Source organism: Carcharodon carcharias, chromosome 15, assembly GCF_017639515.1.
Source record: "Carcharodon carcharias isolate sCarCar2 chromosome 15, sCarCar2.pri, whole genome shotgun sequence".
NCBI classification, from domain to species: domain Eukaryota; kingdom Metazoa; phylum Chordata; class Chondrichthyes; order Lamniformes; family Lamnidae; genus Carcharodon; species Carcharodon carcharias.
The window spans coordinates 99,041,755-99,066,413 of NC_054481.1; the positions used below are offsets into that span (position 1 = coordinate 99,041,755).

Here is a 24,659-nt window from a genome sequence, read left to right on the forward strand (position 1 = left end):
CATACAGAAAGTACACATGCAGGTACAGCAGGCAATTAGAAAGGCAAATGGCATGTTTGCCTTTATGCAAGGGTTTTGGAGTACAAGAATAAAGAAGGTGCTACAATTATACAGGGCTTTGTTGAGACCACACCTGGAGTAGTTTTGCTGTCCGTAATTTAAGGAAGGATGCACTTGCATTGGAGGCAGTACTGCAAAATTTCACTAAATTTTGTTTCTGGAGTGAGAGGTTGTCCTATGGTGAGAGACTGAGTAAATTGGGCCATATTCCCTGGAGTTTAGAAGAATGAGAGGATCTCATTAAAACTAGCTAGATTCTGAAGGGGCTTGACAGGGTGGGCACTGAGAGATTATTTCCCCTAGCTGGGGAATATAGAACAGTCTCGGGATAAGGGGCTGGTCACTAAAAGGGTTATGATTCTTGGAATTCTCTACTCCAGAGGGTAGTGGATGCTCCAACATTGAATACGTTTAAGGTTGAGACATGTCCCGGAATCAAGGTATATATGGGGCTGACATGTGGGGAAATGGAGTTGAGGCAGAAAATCAGCCATGATTGTGTTGAATGGCAAAGCAGGCTCAATGGGTCCATTGCTCCTGTTTCTTATGTTAGGCTCATGACTGTCCCCTGCTGGAGGTGCATTGAGGGCCAGATAGAGATGAGCTGCGGTGACGCTCAGGATCAAACAGCCAGATATTGAGTGGTGGCAGAGTATTATAGGAAAACAGCAACTTAGATGAAATGCTAGAAGGCCCCTTCTAACTATGAGTATATATCCCAATGGGAGACAGCACTTTCAAGAGACTGACAATATTAGAAAGGGAAAAAAGTGAGATAGTAAGATTCTACCTTTTAAGCAAGAAACCCATTATGGCTAAAAATAATCCCACATTCTCGCTGCTTTTTGAAAGCAAGGCTTTCTGGAGCGCACAAACTTTGGTGAAGTGTTGAGAAAGGGAGGTGGCTGAAGTTGGGTAAATTGCAATTTGCCCTCCTCTTCCAGGGACCCCTTGAAAGAAAAGTATAAAAGAGAAACTACAGCTGCACTTGTGTGTGTTGGAACTGATGGATCACGTCACAATCTGACATGATATTCAGGATGCTTTGCCTTGCCTTACTGAGTATGCTGAAAGAAGGTAAACATTCTCCTGTCCACCCCATTAGGACTGACTGTATGTTCGATGTGTAGTCAGAAGATTCTGCAAAATTTTGTTGTATCTGCTAAAAACAATGCACAATGCTGTAGTATCATATTTAGTGATAAATTTCACATAGTCTCCCTGACCTGACTGACTCCACAGCATGTGTAAGATGTACAGTTCCACTCCTAACTGACCTACAATATGATCTGAGATACTGGATGTGAAATCCTACACTTGTACTGCAGTGCAGGAGCTATGGGACTGAAAACAAGACACCATGGGTTAGATCTGTCCTGGTCTGTCTCCGTTCAGGTTCAACCGCATATCTGAAAGTGGATTCTAAATGATTGTGGTGCCATTCTGCTTTGGAAAGTGATGTGTAACCAGGGCATTAGACACAGGATTGGGTCAACAAAAATAAAAACCATCTAGAATTAAAATGGTTGGAGTAACGCACAGGGCAGCAGCTGCAAAGCAGCAACCAGTCATTTTGATTATTGTGTCGTGGGAGATGAAGAGTTAAGGACACTGAATGTAAGCAACACATGGAATGCTGTTGAGAGTGTGATGCATTGAGAAGTGGGCTACAAGCCTGATGCTGAGTCACACACCAAGATTGATCTCTAGTCTGTGAATTTTGCTGATCTATTTGGGGTTGCCAGAATTGACCTTGGTCAGTCACTGAGGCTATGGATGGAATGGGTGCTGGGGAGTGGGGTGGCAAGCTCCCATTGTGATCACTATTCAGTAACGTACCTGTGTGTCTGTGTGTGTGTGAAGAGGGCAGAATAGGGTTTGAGTGCCATGGCCCCCAATCTAATAGCATCCCTAAGGCGGTGTGGTAAGGTAAAGTAAGCATTGGGAAATAAGGGAGTGATCCAAATCCACTCTTCAGAAAATCTACAATGTTTGTATCCAACCCTAAGTTAACTGCATTTACCCTAATGAGGCCTCCTTGAATCTCAGTCCATCTCCTTTTAAGCTGTAATGGGCACTTGCCCTTCCTGTTGGGAAATGTTTTTGCATTGAGGCCTTCTACAAACCTTTTTACTGGATTGTCCTCGTGGCTTGAGCAATCTTGAACATTAGAGTGGGTGCATCTGTTCTGGCAAGATTAGAGCCAGCAGGAGTGACTGAATGTAAGGCAAGAGGGTCCCTGCTTCATCCAACATCCACATCATCATCTCTTTGTTCAGAAGAGAATCCTGCCTAACATTTTATTTATTATTTGCTGTTTTGTAGATCATCCAGTACCAGACAGTTCGCTATGACATTCTGCCTCTATCTCCTCTTTCCCGCATCAGAATAAGTAAGTACTAACCCTGTGATCTAATAGAATCTTTTTGTACAAGACAACTTAGTCCTTTTCAGTGCCTGCATAGATTGTGACATCCAATAACAAATTTTAAAATTCGCTGCATTTTCGGTGCAACTTGAGGTTCCTGCATTTTGGCAGGGGCATTACAAGATCTTAGCTGACTATGGGTCTGTTATTTCAGTTGTAGGAATAAGGGAGAGTTGTCAGCTGGGAACTGTGACCTTTCCACTGCTGGATTTATGTCCGTTGACAGCCTGAGCACATGTTTACCTACACTGAGGGTAGTGTGTACAGTACTTCCATGTGCTTTCACCATGACTGATAAGTGATGGAACATGTCTGTTTCCCACTGTCTGTCAGCCCTTCTGCCCCTTCATTCTTTCAGTTGGTCTTCTTATGTGAATTTAGGAAATAAGCTATTAAAGTGGGCCTGACTGAACTGGTGCTCACCCTTGATCCAAACATGTGCAGTTTCCAGCAAAACATCCCTAGATAGGGAGCTGGTGTAGAGGAAGGCAGAGGGGGCCTGGCTGACTCTCTTTAAACTAATGGATCCCATGTCATAAGTCAGACAAAACAGTGGGGTTTGGCCCTCCTTGGCTATAGGTGGGATGCGGGGGGATGTCCAATTGTGATCGCCAGTCAATGACCCTTGCTTAGGAAGCTTGTGTGACAGCCCCCAATATTCTAGCTTCCCAACAGGCCTTCAGGAAGAGAGCCTGATTAAGCAAACTGCATCCCTGGTTAATCACTTTAACTGTTTAGTGGAGGAATTGCACATGTTTCAGACTACAGGTCAGAAGAATTCAACATTAAGTGACCAAGTTTTATGCCGAAATCTGGCGCATGTCTGATGAAACACTAGCTATGCACAGCATTTGTTATTTTATACACAAACAGAATTACCTGGAAAAACTCAGCAGGTCTGGCAGCATCGGCGGAGAAGAAAAGAGTTGATGTTTCGAGTCCTCATGACCCTTTGACATTTGGATTTCCAGCATCCGCAGTTTTTTTGTTTTTATCTTTGTTATTTTATACGTTTTTCTGTGCATTGCTTCAGCTTTCCCTAACCCTGAATTAATGAATCCCATTTTATCACCCTTTCCACTATGGATGAGGTCATCTAACTTAACACAAGGCAAAGTTGGCCTAAGGGCCTTGCTGTTGTGCGCATATCACAGCAGATGGGGCCTTCTTTTACAGAACTATCAGAGGACCCTGGGTGCTGGGAAATGCCTTTTATAAATTGTCAAAATACTAAAATTTTTGAGTAGTAGTGATTGAAAAAATTACTAAGTTCCTTCAGTGAACGGAAAATGTAAAAAATGAATTAGAGTATTGACCCAGTTGGTGAGGAATGTGGTGAATATGTAGGGTTTTGTCTAACTTTCCATCTTGGTTGTCAATTACAGTACTACTTTAGTTCATTATCCTCTTGAGTCCTGTGAGTGCAGTAGTAGGATTTCAGCTAAAAGTGAATTACTTTTTTTTAAGTAAGCTACTGCAAAATGTGTTTTTGATTTGCTAATCCTTTAGGCTGCAGTAGGCAGAAATTATGCTTTCTTTGGGCTGTCTGGTTTTTATGAATTTTCAAATCTCATTAAACAAATGCTAATGCCAGTGGTTGGAATAGATTCATTACCTTAATAAGTCAACTACAATTTTTTTGAGAACTTTTCAAGGTTGTCCCTTTCATCTTTTTCTCCCATCTCGTTCAATTTTAATTTCACGGTGTTCCACTTAATTAACTTTTTTTCAAACCTCATTTTGTCTTAAATAAATTAACTTGTAAATCTTTGTGATTGCTTCATCCCAGCTCCAATTTTGGAGATATGAATTTTCCTTTAATGGATTGGCCAACAATCTACACTTTGGGTCTTGCTTATAACTTTTAATTGGCTGCAGTTGAAAGCAGATATTTTGCATTACAACATTAAAAAGGGTCAGTCAATGAAGGAAAATATTAGTTGCTAGGTAGTACAGGACTTGAATGTTTCTGAAAAGCAATAAGGCAAAAAGAGATAAAAACAAAAAAACTGCGGACGCTGGAAATCCAAAACAAAAACAGAATTACCTGGAAAAACTCAGCAGGTCTGGCAGCATCGGCAGAGAAGAAAAGAGTTGACGTTTCGAGTCCTCATGACCCTTCGACAGAACTTGAGTTCGAGTCCAAGAAAGAGTTGAAATATAAGCTGGTTTAAGGTGTAAAAAGAGACATGTTCTCAAAGCTTTTCATCGTGCACACATCAGGACAAATGCCAAATTTCAAACGATCACAAGCTATGCCACGAGAGGAAAGGGGTGCTGGTTGGTTGGCAGGTTGACTCTGATTAGCCGAGGTGTCACCATTGAGAAAGCAACGGAAAATAATACACTCCCCATGCTTCCAGGTAACTCAAAAAAGGTGTATGGCTTGAACATATTTCTTTTGTTTGCATGTTGCTTCTAGCTAGAGTAAATGAGCCCTGTTATGAACTTGACTAGTTATCTTAAATTGCTTGTTGCTGTGGCTATTAGCTACAGTTGTTCAGCAAGCACTACCCAAATGCAGAATCACATCTAACAGTGGACATTATGTTTTGGGTTTTGCAAGTATGGGCTGGTTGCTTTCTGTCTGGCAACTCCAGGCCAATCAGAGTCAACATGCCAACCAATCAACAACCCATTTCTCCTGTGATATAAATTGTTGTGATCATCTGAAATTTGGTATTTTTGCATTTTTCCTGTTGAGTGCAAGATAAAAAGCTTTGGCAACATGTCTCTCTCTTCAGAAAATACTCGTTTGACAGTAAGGGAAAGATTAAGCCTGGTGCACTACGTAGGAAATTGGGGTCTTGAAGAAACAGATATTTTCTGCATAATATAACACCCCCTAAAAAGCTTTCTAAAAAGGCAACAATTATCAGTCTGTGGAAACAGGCAAGGTCATTTAGTTCATGATCGCATCCAGTGTACCTATTTTATTTATGCAATTGTTTAGAAAGAACCATGATATGACCCTCAGTGGGATGTAAACAAAAAAGCTGACCTCGAGCAGGGTGACGCACTAGGTGAGGTGGTAACCACCCTGACGTTTTAGCACTTATCCTGGGCCCATTAGTCGGAATAGTTTGAATAGATGATTGACACTGGATAAGCTACCAGCCCCAGAAAAAGGGTATATTAACAAGTGCTCTGGCACAGGGGTCATGTCCTGGTGGAGGTGAATACTGGTGAGGTCTTGGTGAGAGGTGCTGGTGAGGTCCTTGAGGTCCTGGTGAAGTTGCAGTATTCGTTAATAGCTGCTTTCTTCAGAATGGATGAGGAGAAGGAAGATGAGATCAACATAACTCTGTGCCAACCATTTGTCCACCCTCTGGGATCAGTGCACTGCTCTGAACTGTTACTGGTCATATACTTTTTTCTGTCTAATTAATTAATGTATCATACCTAAACTGTTGGTTTATTAAGTTCATTAAGAAACATCTTAAAAATTACTTATGACTAGTTGACTGCCTATTTAGGTATCTGTGGCCCCGCACCCTGAAATCTTACAACTTGTCTGGCACACTAAGGGATTAAATCTGTTGTTTGGTGTATTGATCAGTGAAAGTTTAGGGGCTTAACCATAGAGCTTCACAATGGTTTTAGCTTGTAGGTTGAAGTATGAGGACAGTAAATAGAAGAAACTTTGAGTGCAAAAGAACTAAATATTAATAGTTCAAAGGCAATAGGATACATTGAAAATGAGAAGTAGGGGCTAACGAGAGATGCAAAATTCACTGATCTTAATTCCTCATGATGTGCATTGGGTCTTGGTTTGGGTCAGATTCCATGTTATAAGATAAAAGCAAAAAACTGCAGATGCTGGAAATCCAAAACAAAAATACCTGGAAAGTCTCAGCAGGTCTGGCAGCATCTGCGGAGAGGAGCAGAGTTAACGTTTCGAGTCCGAATGACCCTTCAACAGAACTAAGTAAAAATAGAAGAGAGGTGAAATATAAGCTGGTTTAAGCCGGGGGGAGGCTTATATTTCACCTCTCTTCTATTTTTACTTAGTTCTGTTGAAGGGTCATTCGGACTTGAAACGTTAACTGTGCTCCTCTTCGCAGATGCTGCCAGACCCGCTGAGTTTTTCCAGGTATTGTTGTTTCCATGTTATAATGTTGTGGGTAAGTGTGCTACCTCCTCCTGGAGAAAAATATACCTGACTGATGTAGATTTTGGCTGTTATAGGTTGGGAAAGAGAAGCTGATAGTTGAGAGGGGAGGTTTATGTTCTTTGTGAATTCATAAAAATTATAATTCTAAAATTGAAAAGTTTTTCATTAAGTGGAAGATGGTGCATAATCCATATAAAGGCTATATGGCACAGAATTTCTAGAATATGCTTGGTTATACGTTGTTTAGATGTTACTGAATCTAATTGGTCCCTACGAACATGCTCCTGGAACCTGATTTGTTGAAGGACGGGTTGTCTCTGGTCTGTTTGAAGCTCAGATATGTCATTACTCTTGGATCTGTAATCTTGTTGGTTAAAGGGAAACTGTGGTGCTAAATTATCATCAGCCCAAATGTTAATATAACTTCTATTATTGAAACCATTTTTCCCTCCTTCCCTCTCTCTTATCTTTCCAGATCAAATGAAAAGGAAAATCTTAGTTTTAGATTTAGATGAAACATTAATCCACTCGCATCATGATGGCGTGTTAAAACCAACAGTGAGGCCGGGCACACCACCAGACTTCATGCTAAAGGTGAGACAGTGAATGTGAGCCTGGGTGAAATTACATTAGTCTTTGTTTGGGTTCTGATTTGAAATAGTATGAATAATTCTCTGCCGCAATTCTGCTATTCCAATGTTCATGTACATGTAACCCTGTTTTAAATGTAGGTTGAGTGCTACTGCCCTGCTATTTCTTTGGTTGGCTTTCAATAGAATATGGTAGTCATTGAACCACTTTTTGAGGCTGTTACATATGAAGCATAATTCAGTGTTGTGTCAGAATGAATGATTTAATGTTGTGACTGCATGGTATTTGAAATGATCTCCCTGTGCTGAGAGACTGCCTATTTACCTTTTAAAAAGTCCAGGATTAGTTCCTCTTCCCACCCTTGTGGTATCATTTGGTGTCAGCACTGCCCGTTGTTCCTGACAGTCATATCAGGCAACTGTTTGAGATTGGTTGGGATTTTGATGAGCTGTGAACCAAGCAGGATGACACGATACATTGGTGTGGCCTGCCCTAGATGGTAAGATGAGAGTTTGCAGTCCAGATCTTTCTGTGGAGTGGTGAAGGCAAGGTACTCCTTCCTGGAGAGAAGGGACAAATTAACAGGCAAGGTAGTCGTTAGGCAGGTATCACACGCACACCTGGGGCGCACACCTCAAATTGACGTCTGGAGGCTGGGAATGAGTTGGCAGTAGCTGGTGCATAATTCAAGGCTATTAAAGGAAGGAGGGTGAGACACCATGTCTTCGGGGGATCGATTTTATGGTATGGGAAAAGGATACCCAGCAAGCAGCATAAATAGGTTATTTGAAATAGAAATAGTTTCAAACATTTTGGTTCTGCATTAGGCTTGGCTGCCAAGCTGGAATGGTTGTTAAGAACATAAGAACCAAGAGCAGGAGAAGGTAATTCAGCCCCTCGAGCCTGCCCTGTCATTCGATACGATCATGACTGATCTCATTTCGGCCTCAACTCCAATTTCCCTCCCTCTCCCTATAACCTTTCAACCTGTTACTAATTATTCCCTTCAGTTAGGGAACTCCTGCGTAGAATGCTTCTCAATCTTTTTTTAAAAGGTGTTGCAGATATGTTGAAATGAACTGTTAATGTAATGCAAGGTGGATTCAGAGCATCAGCAGCTGACAAACACCCACATACGTGCAGGATTAAACAGATATTCAAAAGTTGTGCTTGCAGTTTTAAATTGGTTGGCTGGAAGTCTATGCAAGAAACCATGCTTAACCATACTGCTGGCTTGCTCGGGCTGCCCTGAAACATGATCAACTGGTGCGTTAAGCTGTAAAAATGCCACATTAAGAAAATGGCTTATAACATCAAATAAAAGCAAGATACTGCAGATGCTGGAAATCTGAAATAAAAACAAGAAATGCTGCAGAGAGAAACAGAGTTAACATTTCAGTTCTTGGGGATGGTGCCAGAGAACTTGGAGAATTGCAAATGTTGCACTCTTATTCAAAAAAAAGTGTAAAGATAAGTCCAGCATCTACAGGCCATTCCCTTTAACCGTGATGGTGGAGAAGCTTCTAGAAACGATAATTCAGGACAAAATTGCCACTTGGGCAAATGCAGTTTAATTAAGGAAATCCAGTACGGATTTTTTAAGGGCAAATTGTATTTGACTAATTTGCTAAGAGTTTTTGGATGAAGATTGATGAGGGTAATGCTGTTGATGTGGTGTACATGGACTTCCAGTAGGCATTTGATACAGTGCCACACAACAGACTTGAGCAAAGTTGTAGCTCATGGGTTAAAAGGGACAGTAGCAACACAGATGCTAAATTGGCTGAGTGACAGGAAACAGTAGTGGTTAATGGCTGCTTTTCGGACAGGAGGAAGGTTTGTAGTGGGGTCAGTGTTGGGAGCTTTGCATTTTCTGATATATGTTTATAACCCAGACCTTAGTCTGCACGGCACAATTTCAAAATTCATGCACGATATGAAACTTGGAAATATTGTGAACTGTGAGGTATATAGTGTAGATCTTCAAAAGGACACAGCAAGGTGAAATAGATGGACAAATGACAGATAAAATTTAATTCGGAGAAGTATGAAGTAACTCATTTTGGTAGGAAAACATGGAGAGACAGTATAAAATAAAGTGCACAATTCTAAAGGAGTTGCAGAAGCAGAGGAACCTGGGTGTGCATGTGCATAAATCATTGGTGGCTGCAGGACAGATTGAGAGTGTGGTTAATAAAGTATACAGGGACATAGAGTACAAAAGCAAGGAAGTTATGTTAAACTTGTATAGATCACAACTTCAGCCTCAACTGGAGTATTTCGCCCAGTTCTGGGCACCACATTTTAGGAAAGGTGTGAAGGCATTAGAGAGAGGGTGCAAAAAAGATTTACAAGAATACTCTTGTAAATTAGGAACTTCAGTTACATAGATTGGAGAAGTTGGGACTGTATTGTGGATAAGAGAAGTTTGAGAGGAGATTTGATAGAGATGTTCAAAATCATGACGGGTCTGGACAGAGTAGATAGTAGAAAACTGTTCTCATCGGTGGAAGATCAAGAACCAAAGGGCACAGATTTAAGGTAATTGGCAAAAGAAGCATTGGAGACATGAGGAAAAGCTTTTTCATGCTACGAGTGGTTAGATCTGGAATGCACTGCCAGTGTGGTGGAGGCAGGGTCAATTGAAGTATTTGAGAGAGAATTGGATTGTTATCTAAAAAGGAAGAATGTGCAGGCCTATGGGAAGAAGGCATGGGAGTGGCACTAGGTAAATTGCTCCTTCAGAGAACTGGCGCAGACATGAAGGGCCAAATGGCCACCTTCTGTGCTGTAAGTATTCTGTGATTGTAGTCACAGACCTTTCTCCAGAACTGAAGGAAGATGGAAATATAATAGGTTTTAATATGGAAACCAGTATTAATTATCTGAAAAATATTCTTGATTTTTCTTGTTTGCAGTAAAATCAACTCCAACCCAGTGATTGGCTTCCTGAGTTGGAAAAAAAAAACTTGTTAGTCAGAGTTGGGTTTTAAACAGGAGCATGGAGTTGGAGAAGCTGAAAGGTTCAGGGAGGGAATTCCAGAGTGTGAGGTCTAAGGGACTGAAGGTATAGTCACTAATGGTGTCTGAAAGAGTGGCCTAGAGTCTGAAGAACAGAGTTCAGGGGCAGGCGATGTAGTGCTGGATGAGGTTACACAGGTTAGGTGGGACAAGGCTGTGATCGGATTTAAATGCGACCATGAGAATTTTAAATTTTGAGGAGTTGGGGACCAGGATCATTGGATCAGTAAGACTGAGTGTGACTTGATGTGGGATGAATGGGACATGGGCAACAGTGCTTTGGCTGAGCTGCAGCTTAGGGAGAACGGAAGTTGGTGACGGGTTAGGGAGTTTGTCGTGGGGATGAAAGACAAGACTTTTGTCGTGATATTTAGCAGGAGGAAATCACCACTCTTATAAAACAAGCGGCCTGGTGTCACAGAAGCAACAAAGGATGGCAGAATATTGAGATAGATGTCATTGCTGTGCATATGAAAACTGTCAGTTTTGGATGGTGCTGCCAAGAGATACCGTGTATATGAGGAAGAAGAGGGGGTCATGAATGGATCATTGTAAGGAATTCCTGAGGTGACGATATGGGAATAGGAAGAGAGGCTAGGGATGCTTTCATTATAATTTAATGGATATAAGTTCAACGAAGCATGGGCTGCCCCACATAGACAATAGAGGGGAGGCATTGCAGAAGCAGTCAATTGATTAGATATCACTCTAGATGTCCTTGGAGAGGTGGCATAAGTAAGAAATATAAACTCTTTCTCTTCTATACAGTGGTTGAAGCACTGGTGGTTAACAGATCAGTTATAAATGGTGGGAGCAGTTAAGGTGATGAGAATCTTCTTTCACATCAAATTGTTGAAGATATGTGTGCTTTTTTAATGAGCCTCATGATGAATTGCAATAATATAGACCTGAATTGGTCTTTAGTTTTAAACTTAGGCAGGGAGTCTTTTTACTGTGGGTGTTGGTTATGTGCTGCATATTAATGGTTGTAGTATTATTTAAAGGAGCACATTCCCTATTTTCAGGTACTTGTCGACCGACATCCAATCAGATTTTTTGTACATAAAAGGCCTCATGTGGACTTCTTTCTAGAAGTGGTAAGTTAGCTAGAAATACAATGAATTTTAAAGTACAGTACTAACCCACTTTAAAACAGCAATGCACTAATGTCCATAATGAGAACAGGCAGCAAATTAATTTAGTTCCATGGATTTGTTTACATTTTGTTTCTGACAAAGAGAAGAGGGATGACAGGTGCTCTTTTACTTTCCCCCCTCCAATTTTTTCTCTTCCCAAGCAATTGACATGTTGGGGGATGATTTTGTGGGTGCTATGATATGTTGAGCAATGCTGAGCCAAGGGAACTGCAAAGTGACATAAAGCTTGGGGTGCAGTGATTCCTTCTGGTGCTTCATCCATGTAGTCATTCATCAAGAGCTACTGCAGGGGGCATCAAAGGCAAGCTTGATTCTATCCTAATCCTCATGCTGCAAAGTTTCTCTTGGGGATCCACAGATACTAGTTGTGAACAGGAGCTCTGAATGATTTGTGAATGTCTCCTGTTCCTACCTTAACTTCACCAAGGTTGGTTATAGTAACCCCACTGTTTTCTTCAATGAAATCAACTCAGCCTGTACTCTAGATTGAATTTGGCGCCTTCATGGTCAATATGGCCCTATACCGCAAGTAATGGATTCTGTGATGAAGTAAATTGCTGGGGGACGGCCCGACAAGCAGTAAGATGGCCAAAAAGTGTGTTTATTAGTATTATATTTAAACACTTATGTTTATAGCTTACAGGCTGATGAAGCTCCTTTGATGTGCCTTGGGATGATTGACTATAATCAGGATGCTATGTAAATCCAAGATGTTGGGAGTGGATTATAATCTGAGTTGAATTTGCTGCCATAGGATATAAACAAGGTGACTAGCTACACATGAATGTTGTAACCAGCGATCTGGTGTGCAATGCACAACCAAGTTCCTGTGCGTCACAATGCTTTTCCCATAGTAGTTATATTTCCACTTCTGCATCTTTGCATGTTAGCTGTTTTTTGACATGATATGTTTCAGGAATTTTTTTTTGTAATAATTGGCTGCTTGCAGTAGTGGGAGCAATGCTGAGGTACATCGTCAGGGCTGTAAAGGAAACTTAAATCTACATCACTGTCAAAATTTGCTTTCTTTTCTGCTATTAAATGAACAAATAAGGATCTTTATTTAAACTTCTCAATAAAATTGTGCATTAATAAGCAACTACGGCTGTGTACTTTTGCCAGGCCAGCCAGTGGTACGAGTTGGTGATTTTCACCGCTAGTATGGAGATCTATGGTGCAGCTGTAGCAGACAAACTAGACAACAACAAGAAAATATTAAACCGACGATACTACAGACAGGTACGGAACAACAGATGCTCCATAACCAGCGCAGAATGTAATGAGATGTCTGAAACAATGTCTCGTGAGTGAAGTTTGATATAATTTCTCTTCTCTCTGCTCTCATGTGTTTTCTCTCACTCTCATTCATCCTCTCCTATTTGTGCTCTCACTGTCCTCTCGTGTGTGCTCACTTGCTCTTCCTTTACACCAGCCCTGGATATTCTGCTTTTACACAAACTGGGATTCATCTGTCTTTGTAAAAAAAGTTTATTGTAACTTTTATTTTGATACATCCATTGAGAGAGAAAAAACATATTAAAGTAAGTCATAAAGTTTTGCTTGTAGTGTGCTAAAATTGCAACATGAATTCAGACTGTGGATAAATGGTCTGATACTGTAGCTACAAGAGCAGGTCAGAGGCTGGGAATTCTGCGGCCACCTTGCTCTCCCAAAGCCTGTCCACCATCTAAAAGGTACAAGTCAGGAATGTGATGGAACATTCTCCACTCGCCTAGATGAGTGCATCTCCAACAACACTCAAGCTCGACACCATCCAGGACAAAGCATCCCTCCACCACTCTAAACATTCACTCCCTCCACCACCGGGGAGACAGTGGCATGCATAGTGGCAGCAGTGTGAACCAACTACAAGATGCACTGCAGCAACTCACCAAGGCTCCTTAGGCAGCACCTTCCAAACCCATGACTTCTACCACCTAGAAGGACAAAGGGCACCACCGCCAGCAAGTTCCCTTTCAAGCCACATACTATCCTGACTTGGAACTATATCACTATTCCTCCACTGTTGCTGGGTCAAGATTCTGGAACTGCCTCCCTAACAGCACTGTGGGTGTACCTACACCACATGAACTGTAGGGGTTCAATAAAGCACCTCACCACCACTTTCTGGAGGGCAATTAGGGTTGAGCAATAAATGCTGGCTTAGCCAGCAGCAGCCACATCGTTAACAGTTAGCTTGTTGTAAGAAAACTTCTTGCTGGCCTTTTTACATGAGATGTTGGTGTCTCTGAGATGCAAAGGGAGCAGTGAGAATGGAGAGGATGGTTTCTCCCTCTTCTTTCCTTTCAATTGCACCAGCACCCAGCCCTCATCTGGTTCTAGATACTGGAATTTTTTTCTACCATACCACACATTTCCCCTCATGGTCTTTGTGCATAGTTTCATCGTGTTTAATAATAGCATCAGGGATCCACTGCTGACATTATCTGCCCACAGAGCAGCCCATGTTCTTGAGATGTTTCCAAGACACATTGTGAATTCCTGTGCATATGGAAGTAAAGACGTATGTGGAATTCATATGGAAAAGTGCCCATTTCCTACTTAATGATGGCAATTTAAATTTGTGTTCCTGGAGAATCACAGCTGCACAAGGGATAATGGAAATACTTCTACACCATTCCCTTCATTGCTCCCACCCTCCAAAAGGTGACTAACAGACCTGGGAGTTGCCTGGTTTGCATTCCAGCCTATGCTAATTTGACTGAACCTAGGAGGCAGAGCAGTATGGGCAATTCCATACATGTTAGCTCTCCATGGGTTAGAGACACAAAAAATTAACCTAACCTCTTTCGTCCATTCATAAGCTGGAAGAACATGCTTGATTGTTGAGACACAGGATCATGATTCTGTTGGTAGAATAATCAGCTGCTTTTCAACATACTGATATGAATGATGCTCATTTGGGTGAGGTTCGAAATGGTGCCAGTGAAGCCCTAGCCTAGCAAGGCCCTCAATGTCTTCATGAGTGGAGCAGAGGAAATAGGTGGAAAAGCTAGGAGGGGGGGGAGGCGGAGGGGGGGGTGTTGGGGGGGGGGGGGGGGGGGGGGGGGGGGGGGGGGTGTTGGGGGGGGGGGGGGGGGTTGGTGGTGGGTGGCGCTAAAGAATAGTAAGCCTGTGTGGTGTGAATTCTTATTCTACCAGTTTATGTTGAATGTAGTTTTGTGGTTTACTGTCGTTTTTTTTTTTCCTCAGCACTGCACACTTGAATTGGGCAGCTATGTAAAAGACCTTGCAGCCATTCACAGTGACCTCTCCAGTATTGTAATATTAGATAATTCACCCAGTGCATACAGAGGGCACCCAGGTAAGAACATAAGAATTAGGAGCAGGAATTAAGTATATGGCTTCTTGAGCCTGATTTGTCATTCAATATGATCATGGTTGATCTCCTGTCTCAACTTATTTTCCCACTCGCTCCCTATGCCCCTTAATTCCCTGAGAGATCAAAAAATCTATCTACCTCAATTTAATATACTCGGTGATCGATAATTGTTTTATATCTTGGCGATTTTTAACTTTTTTCCTGTGGTGACCATTATAGAGACATAACAGCACAGAAGGAGGCCCATTGAATCCATGCCAGCTCTCTGTAGAGCAACCTAGTCAGCCCCATTCACCCACTGTATACCTGTAGCCCTGCAAGTTTATTTCCCTCAAGTGCCCATCCAATTTCCTTTTGAAATCATTGATTGTCCCTTCCTCCACCACCATCCTAGGCAGCAAGTTCCAAGTCATTATCATTTACTGCATGAAAAGAAGTTCTTCCTTATATCTGCCCTCTCCATCACTTCTTCAAAATATTAAATCTGTGTTCTGTTGTCCTTGTACAATCAGTTAATGAGAACAGCTTTTTTTGTCTTCCTATTCCTATACATCTCTGTTACACCACCCCTCAATCTCCTCTGCTCCAAGGAGAACAACCCTGGTTTCCCCTACATAACCTTGTAGCTAGAATCCCTCATCCCTGGAACCGTTCTGGTCAATCTCCTCCGCCTCCTCTGTATCCCTTCAAGGACTCTCGCATCCTTTCCATTAGTAGCATTTCAGTTAAATGCAATGATATATTTCAATGGGAAATTTATACTCCCAAGTTTGGTAAAATGCATAGTTATTTGCAGATTGCAGCCTGGATTAAAATATGGATGAAGATTGTGTTAACATCAACAATCTTAATGTGAACAATATGAAGCAAACTGGCCACTGGTGTCTATCTGGACATAGTTGGTTATTTGACTGTCTAATTAGTTGAATCTTCACTGCACATCAACTTTGGTTTTTGTTTTCTCAACGTAAGTAATTTTTTGTTAGCAGTGTCTTCCTTTCAAAGATCAAAGGGAACCACTTCATGGTGTAAGGGCGGGTGAGCTACAAGGACAGATTTTAATAATCTCAGTCTCTATATCCTAGAGGGAAGGGAGTCAAGGAAGCTTATTCTTCAAGTGTATAATATATTAAATGGCTCAGCTGAGGCAAATTTTGAATATGAATCATCAATAAGACCAGCCCACAATTAAACTGGTTAAAAGCAGACATTTATTTTGAGAAGGAGCCAAAAATATATAAGGCACCTGCTGACCAGTAAACCTGCCTCCATGATTGCAGCTAACCTCTAATTTATGTCATCCCCGTTGTACCAATTAGACTTTGGGCCCTTGAAATGAGCCACATTAAACAGAGAGCTTCTTGACTGCAGAACAGTAGGTTTTTTGAATTGGAAAGTATGATGTCTCTTTGATTATAAATACTGCAATGTCTGACTTAATACATTATGATGGCTGCTTATTTTAATATGAGACAGATGTGTAGGACTGAAGGTTATAAATATAAAAGGGAGAGGCATATTTAGATCTGAAAGCAGAAGGGTGATGATTGTATGGAATAACCTGCCCGGAAGCATAGAGAATATATAGGATGGGCTTTTTCTTGTGTAGATAAAAACAAAAAACTGCGGATGCTGGAAATCCAAAACAAAAACAGAAATACCTGGAAAAACTCAGCAGGTCTGGCAGCATCGGTGGAGAAGAACAAAGTTGACGTTTCGAGTCCTCATGACCCTTCAACAGAACGGTTTTTTTGAAGGGTCATGAGGACTCGAAACGTCAACTTTGTTCTTCTCCGCCAATGCTACCAGACCTGCTGAGTTTTTCCAGGTATTTCTGTTTTTCTTGTGTAGATTCCTTGTTAATCTTGTGTGTTTGCTTTTCCCCTCCCCACACAGATAATGCTATTCCGATAAAGTCTTGGTTCAGTGATCCTGGGGACACAGCATTATTAAACCTGTTACCTATGCTTGATGCATTAAGGTAAGTTGACTATGAATTACTATGTATGGCGTGCTTTATAAATTTCTCATGCTGCCCAAACTTGGTGGATTTAAATTTTAAGGATTATTTAACAATTGTGAATATATTAATTTGACTTGCCAAGAATGGGCCCAAAGAATTATTTCCCTGCCCAATTAAAAACATTGTGTGTCTGCCTCTCTCTCTCTTCATTTTTGAGTTATACAAAAGTGTGTATCTCGCTCCAGTGGTTTACCGGGCATATACACTATCTGATAACAGTTCACATCAATTCTGTTACCCACTCCACAGATGATTCTTGACCTGCTGAGTATTTTCCAGCATTTTCAGTGTTTTTTTTCAGATTTCCAGCACTGGCAGTATTTTGCTCTTGTTTAATTCTGTTGGTGTTTATGTTCCACACAAATCTCCTCCCATCCTGCTTCATCCACCCCGATCAGCATATCCTTCTAATTATCTTTTAAGAGTTCTTGCTGCAGAATATTAACTAGTAACCCATGCCATAGCCACCTCCCACTGTGGTCAAATAGCCTACCAGAACCCATTGCTCGGGCTTCCTCATGAAATAAGAGAGCAGTAGCAAAGGACTGCTGACATCTATGGAGCCATGTATCAGCAAGAGTTTGCCTCATCTGATGAATTCAGGAGGAAATAACAAGAGGGGTTGGACAGGGGTGGAGGGTGCAGTTGTAAACAAAAAAAAAAATCAGTTATGCCCTAGATTGATTTTTTTTTTCTCTCTCTCTCCCTTCAGGTTTACATCGGATGTTCGGTCTGTCCTCAGTCGGAATCTCCACCAACATAGACTATGGTGACATTGCATTAGGTTTTTCTGGTGTGCCCTTGTTGACAGCTCATGCCGTCTCCTCCTGTGCTTTGAACATTGTAAAACCTGCACTCCAGGGAGGGGTTCTGAGTATGCATGAAGTGACATAAGCTCAGTGGATAGTCAAGACCTGTTTACTTCTGCGTGGACAGATATATATGTGAATGTTATACACGTTCAAATCAGTGCTGAAATGGTGCATCGTCCAATGCATTTTAATATATCTTTTTGTTTATAAAATGGTATTTTTGAGCTAAACTTCACTCAGTTGTCTGAGTTGGAGTTTTTCTTTTGAAATGTTCTGCCTTTTAATGTTTGATTATGTAAAACAAAAGACAAGACCCATGAGAATTAATTTATCAGCCTAAAGCTAAGAAGGTAACCAGGCTACTTCCCATTGAAAGGGAAATTAGCTTTTTTTATCTGCTCCGTCCTTTTACGTGATGACAAGTTTTCACCCAGCTGTTTGACCAGGAGAAGCAATCCCAAGTCTGAGCCTGTCAATGGTGCTAAACCACAAATATAGAACAAGGCTTTGTTTGGGCCTAGATTTTTTTTTAAAGCTCCTCCCTAATGTGAATAGTTCTGTCAATTCAGCTTTTATCAAACAGTATTAATAATTGCATATCAAATGAAGAATAAAACCTGATTTCTAGTACAATAATGGATGATTTGTATCATGACTTCATTTATGGCCTGAAACGGTGCAGCTTAACTATAATTGTAACCATCAGTCTTGCCTGAAATCTATTTTTCCTAATCAATGACTGACTGGTACTTTCAGTTGAAATCCTATTAATCTCCACCAGGATTTCTCCAATTACCTTGCATTTTGTTTGACCATGTGTCTCGTCCACCTCCTTTCTCTTCTTTTTCCAGACCTGTCTTGTTGACTCAGTAGGTACAAGGATCAATGTGCCATAATACTGAACCATGCAGACGAGAAGGTTTATGGCAGTACTACAATTAGCTTTGCCCCTCTGATCTATGGAGGGGGAAAATGAGCACTGTTCCTGCTCTTAACCCCTGTGAAGGGACTGCTGCTGTAAATTCCGTTATTTAAGATAGAGGTGAATTTATAAGATAGAGCTAACAAGGGAAAGTAGGATGTGTTAACTGTCCACAGCAGAATGGTCTGCTGGCATTGTCACTCTGCTCACACGCACGCTGGGAGTTTCCGGCCCCATCCTTCACCGGAATGTTCCAGTCCCGCCAAAAGTCAATGGACTTTTCGCTAGCCCGGCGTATGCCTTACAGGGGGAGGGGCCCACCATGGTGGGACTGAAAAATCCCAGCCATAAAGTATGACCAGGGAGGGAATCTTTTAATTTAAATGTAAATTTCCTGAGAGAATTGCTTTGTTAACATCCATTTAACTGGCATCAAGCTACTTAAAAAATGAAAGACTTGCACTGCAATTACATTGTAAGGCCTTTTGCTGCACAAGCGTAAATATACGGTTGGTCATGCTCCCTCTATAAACCAGCAAAACTGTAGGATCAAGTTTGACCCTAGTGCTTGAGCCCGTGGTGCTATTAAAAGAACAGCCTGTTCTCCTGATGTTCTGGTTTACATCCTTTCCCAACAAACAGTGCCAAAAACAGATCAAACTAATAATTCACCTCAATGCTGTTTGTGGGACTTTGTGATGTGTAAAATGGCTGCCACATTCGCCTACATAACAGTAACTGTGCTTCCAAGAAATGTATTAGGTGGGAAGCACTTTGAGATAACTGGATAAATGTGAGAGAGCAGAATGTAAATGCAAGTCTTTTCTTCCATATGTTTTCTTGAATGATGCCAGGATTTTGGAGAACTCTGCATTAGTTGGGTCAGAACATTTTGCTACTTTTAACAGGAAAATTGGAATGGATATATGTTGTGAGGAACTGGAAGGACCTTTGGGTCAATTAGAGAACACTAACAGCTGAAGACTAAAATAGGTAACATTTCTTTTGCAGTCTGGCCATTTATAAATTTGGATATGTTACAGATGCATGGAATTTATGGTGCCTGTGCTGATTATGCACTCCATTTTGATGGCATTAGACGAAAAGCCTGTCTCTAGTTCCAAGCAATTCATTATGTTCTGTTATGGTAGGTTGGCCTCAACAACGCTGAGATTACATGGTCTATATGGAACCATTGCAATGCATAGACTGGTTTAAAGGGGTTTGACCCTTCATTGGTCATTAGTTGGTGCTGCAGTTTGTGCCATGACCTACTGGGATATGATTTTTTTTGCCTGCAATGTCATGAAAGTGTGATACTTGCAGCAAGGAGAGAGACTCATTCTGGACTTTTTTTGCACACTTGTCTTAAGGAACACTGGTATGATGCAGATTAGGAGAGAACTAGGTAATTAATTCAAGTGATGTAGGTTATTTGCATTCTCTAGATCCAGAGATTAGGTTGGTAATGATTATCAGATCCTTCCTTGGGTTAGTACCCTTGGATAAACTGTCGCCTGAAGTCTTTGATTACACAGCCATCATACATGGAGTGGCTGTCAGAGCACCTGCTACCAACAGAATGAAATTGTCTTCTTCAACCCCAGAGTATGTATTTAACAATATCATGGTGGCTAATTTCATAGTTGGCCTGGTTTCTTTTTTCAGTCTGAGAATGAGCTGAAATTTGTACTTTTGCACCCCTTCACCTAGCCAAAAAAGCATTATCAATAACATTCATGACTTAAATTTCTTGTATATGAAGTCTTTCAGTAGAAGTTTGGCATATTAATTAGGATATTTAAATGTAGAGTGAAACCACTTTTTTAGCAGATTTTCTGCCAGGATATGGCTTATACGTAAAGGTACATAGTTCTTTAGCCGTATTATTGCCTATACTTTGTAGCCTCAATTTTAAACCCCCTGAAACCTTCCTAGTGAAAACCAGGCTTCGGATGGGAAGTACCAGAGATGGCGGGGGAGGAGCGATGCAGGGGGTTAAAATGGAATCTGGAAGTAACCTCTCACTGTTTTATCAGCCAGGTTGCTGCTTCCCACCAACTTTGTGGCTGCTTTGATCAGTAATATGAGGCTTGGTCATTTAAAATCAACCAAGCCTGTCCCAGATGGGCCTGAGATACTGCATTCCTGCTCATGAGTTAAAAGGGAGCCCTAGATCTTAATAACATTAATGAAGTTTTAATCATATTAATAACACTAATTTAGGAAAAAGGCAAAAAGTGTTTTGTCAGTTCGTACCACAAGTACATTGTCCTAAACAGGAGGGCTAGATAAAACAAAGAGGAACTTGCTTTTGCAGATTACCTGCTTGTACTGTTTATGTGAATTAGTGCTGAAAGACCTCTTGCCAGAATCCAATTGTCAAGTCTGTATTTTTAATTAGTTACATTGATTTTTGTGCTGGATTCTTGAACAGTCAAACAGCACTAATTGCTATTTTTGACAGCTGACTGGCGAAAGCCTCAGTGTGTTGCTCAGCCATTCATGCATGATGTGCACCATTCCATGTTGTCTTGGCCCAAAACCGACATTCTGAGCAATGTATGCTCAGCAGTTTCTAGTGCCGGTGAGTGTTAATTCTGTTAACCAGTGCTGGTGATGTTAGCCGTGCTTCATTGCACCAGTTTGAGCAACACTGAACTATAAATTACTTAGGATGGCTGAAAATTCTTGTCACCTTCTGTAATTGAGTATTTATAATTTAGAAGAGTATAGATGTAACATTAACCTGTGTATTCATACATTGAAGAACATTCCTGAGATTTTACACAGTTTGCTGGACCGTCATTTTGATTTGCTTACTGAGCGCTGCTTCACCATTAAAAAAACAGCTTTGGATTATTGGTGTACACCATGTTGGAAGATGGCCTAAAGGAGCTTTGTGGAATTGCCATCTTCTAATATGTTGATCATTGGAAGAACCTGCCCAAATCAAAGTTTTGACTTCCATCCCTGTAATTCACCAATATGGAAGTCATCTCTTAATTCTTGTTCCTTTTGCAATTGGATTTCTGTAGCTAGCTGGTTTATTCTTTTGTAGGGTGCTTTAGTGTGAGAAACTGGTAACCCTGAAAAGAGGGGGTTGGTTAGCTCAGTTGGCTGGATGGCTGGTTTGTGATGCAGAGTGACGCTAACAGTGCGGGTTCAATTCCTATACCAGCTGAGGTTAAGATTTCTCAACCTTACCCCTTGCCTGAGGTGTGGTCACCCTCAGGATAAACCCACCACCGGTTGTGTCTGTCTAATGAGAGAGCAGTCCATGGTCCTCTGGGACTACAGTGATTTTCGTTCATTATTTTCATTCACCTCTGAAAAAATCCAGTAAAATGCATAAGCAATTTTAGTTGCAAGTTGAAATTCATTTAAATGCGACTGGGGTTCTTGGTGATCTTCCTAGTCTGCCCCACTCTGGGTCTTTTTCTTCTGGGCGATTTAGTAGGTAAGTGCATTTCTCATGGAACTGGTTCAATCCTTAGTCTGCCTCTAGTTAGCCGATCTTCACCAGAACTGCTGAGATTAATGTCAACAGCGCTAGTACAGGATCTTGATTGTTACCTAGTGACCTTTTCTGGAAAGTGCATGTGTGGATGTTGTGGGAAAATAGGATTGCAGTTTGCAATGTTGCTCCTGAAACACTTGACTCAGGTACAAGTTGGCTGCTGTCACCTTTAAAATCTAGCCCCTAGCCCCAATATGAGTTGGTACCTTTGAGAGGAAAGGTGGGAGGTGGAAGCTCAACTGCCAATGTTTTGGTAAGTGGGCTGGTATTCCCTTGCTGGCGCTGGCTAGCCAATATAAAATAGGCTATCGTTAAAATCACTGATTCATATTTTTCTTGGAAAAATCGATGGACTTGTGGAAGGTGTTCCCCAATACACCTGTATTTAAAAACAAAAATTTAATCCGATTTAGTAACATAACGTGACTGTCGGTCTAAACAAGTAACTTTGCAGTTTCAATTGACAGTCAATTTATTTTTCTATTGGGTTTACACTTTACAGTTTGTTTTTTGTTTACAGATGTTTGCGGAATAAAGTTGTAAAAGTGATTAAACTGTTTCTATCTTCAAAGTCTGACTTACAAATTTGGACATGTTTCAGTGACATTTATACTTTTTAATCCATTTTTTAAAAAAAACAAAGAGCAAACCCATTGACACCAATTCTTCCTGTATCCTCCTCCTCCTCCCATCATACTGTCCAGCTGATCTGTTCTCTTGATTTTCCCCGCTTGGAAAGCAAGCCCAATATTTTCCCTTATGTGTAAAGAAGTTTCTCCTAATGTTTTGGTACACTAGTTCTATTCTCCTTCCTTAATCTGAAGTCATGTTCTATTGCCTCAACCCAAAGAACCCTGCACCTCTTTTCCTCTGCAGTGGTATAGCTGAGGTTTGTGTCCTGTTGACCAATGGAGGGGAACCAAAAAAAATACTGAAAAATGATATAATTATTGCATAATATGAACCAGGATGTTGGGACGATTCCATCTTTCAGTAAGAATCTCCTCATTGGTTGTCTGCCACCTGGCTGTGGATAGTGTATGTCATGCTGTCGCAACTCACTAATTGCCTGCTGATTCGACCCCCTTACAGTGATCCGTTGAATACCAGTTTTGGCATAAAATTATCTATAACAGGACATGAAAACTTTTGTTAAGGAAGCAAACACTGAAAACACTGCAAGTGGATAGTAGGTCAATCAATTAACCTTTGAACATGAAAGTGGGCTGAGGCTTTAGGTGGGACCCTTTTTCAGAACTGATGGGTTCAGGTGAATGGCCTCACCTAGAATGTTGACCTAGATCGAAAACTGCTTGAGTTGCTGTGAAAGTCCAAAACATTTTGCTCCTTTTTTTACAGATTTCCTATTGTTTCCTTTTTGTGTCTCCATAGTGAGTCACGATGAACTTGTTTCCTTTGAAAATACTGGAAGGGATCAGTAGTTGATGCACATGTTCAGCCCGTCATGACTTGTCCAAAGTTGTACCACCCTTATCCTGTGTCTCATAACTCCTGTCCATCAAATCTTCATTGCATCCCCGTACCTCCAAAGTGATTTCAAAATCCTTTTCTCCATTTGAATCTCCGCATGGCTTTGTTCCTTCCCGCCTCTTCAATTCGGTACTATTGTATGTTATTCTGATAGGCTTCCTTTGTATCACCCTCTCCCTCCTTTCCACCATCACCAACAGATGCTTCAGCTGGCCCTGCCCTACTTTGCAATGTTCTCCCTAAAGCTCTCTGCTTTGACACCTCCAGCTTTCTTACAGTCTACCTCTTATCCCTAACCTTTCCCCCTCTGCTCTGCTTGTATCCAGTCTCGCTTTGCTTTCTGAAGAGTTTTGAGATGTTTTATGTTGAATGTTGCTGTAAAAGTGCAAGTTGTAAATGATCTATTTTACTGGAACTCTTTTGTTTATGGGCAAGTTTAATCTGTCACGCCCCAGCAAACTGAAAACCATACTGGGTGAAATGAATTGGGAATTCCGTCCAGTTATAACTCAACTGGACAACATAGCACAGATCAACTTCTTCAAATTTAGCAATCTTGTTGATAGACCAGAGCAGAAAGGTGTATGCACATCACTAATGATTTACAGTAATGGGTGTATCGGCTTATTTGCCCTTTTTTCCTGTATGGTACCAGTACCAATGTGTTCAATCCTAATGGTTAAATCCACACAAGCAAAAGCCTCAATTGTGGTCTGAAGTCTTTTTGCTTCACATGAGAACACGTTCCCCTGTAGTTCACATACTATTTATATTGAGATAGTCTTGAAGTTAGAGAAATTTTTGTATCACTTTACTTGCAGAGATCAGAGTGAAATATTTTTGTATGTTTAAAAATGACCTAATCATGCTGGTAGCTATTATAAGTCATTGGCAGGATATTAATGCCCTTGGCAGGATATTAATGCCCTTGTTATAATTTGATGAAAAGGTGAGGCAGTGTGTTTTTTAAATGATGTATTTTGAAATTTATTTACAAATGTCAAAACCCAAATATACTTGGACCTTCTGGAAAATAATAAACTAAAAAAAATGATAACTTTTTCCTGTCATTGATTATGCTGGAGCGTGGTGTGATTGATTAATATGTAGCTGAGTGTAGGACTGAGCCCTTGTGAACCAGATGGGCACCAATACTGATGCTAGCTTTTTATTCCAA

At 41.0% G+C, this 24,659-nt stretch overlaps 1 protein-coding gene across 3 annotated transcripts in view; it reads left to right on the forward strand.

The window, feature by feature from the left end:
• The window catches only part of LOC121288177 (CTD nuclear envelope phosphatase 1-like), a 165,379-nt gene extending 140,840 nt beyond the window's left edge, over positions 1–24,539 (forward strand). For 2 of the 3 annotated variants that reach the window (XM_041206588.1, XM_041206587.1), the window contains exons 2-8: positions 2,386–2,452; positions 7,078–7,196; positions 11,240–11,311; positions 12,494–12,610; positions 14,585–14,696; positions 16,611–16,695; positions 17,450–24,539. In XM_041206588.1, coding sequence (XP_041062522.1) covers positions 2,386–2,452; positions 7,078–7,196; positions 11,240–11,311; positions 12,494–12,610; positions 14,585–14,696; positions 16,611–16,695; positions 17,450–17,510 — 633 coding nt within the window. In that variant the 3' untranslated portion in view covers positions 17,511–24,539. Of the gene's footprint in view, positions 1–2,385; positions 2,453–7,077; positions 7,197–11,239; positions 11,312–12,493; positions 12,675–14,584; positions 14,697–16,610; positions 16,696–17,449 lie in introns of those variants that run through there. The other variant, XR_005945326.1, reaches the window with a different exon arrangement.
• Positions 24,540–24,659: the final 120 nt, after the last annotated feature.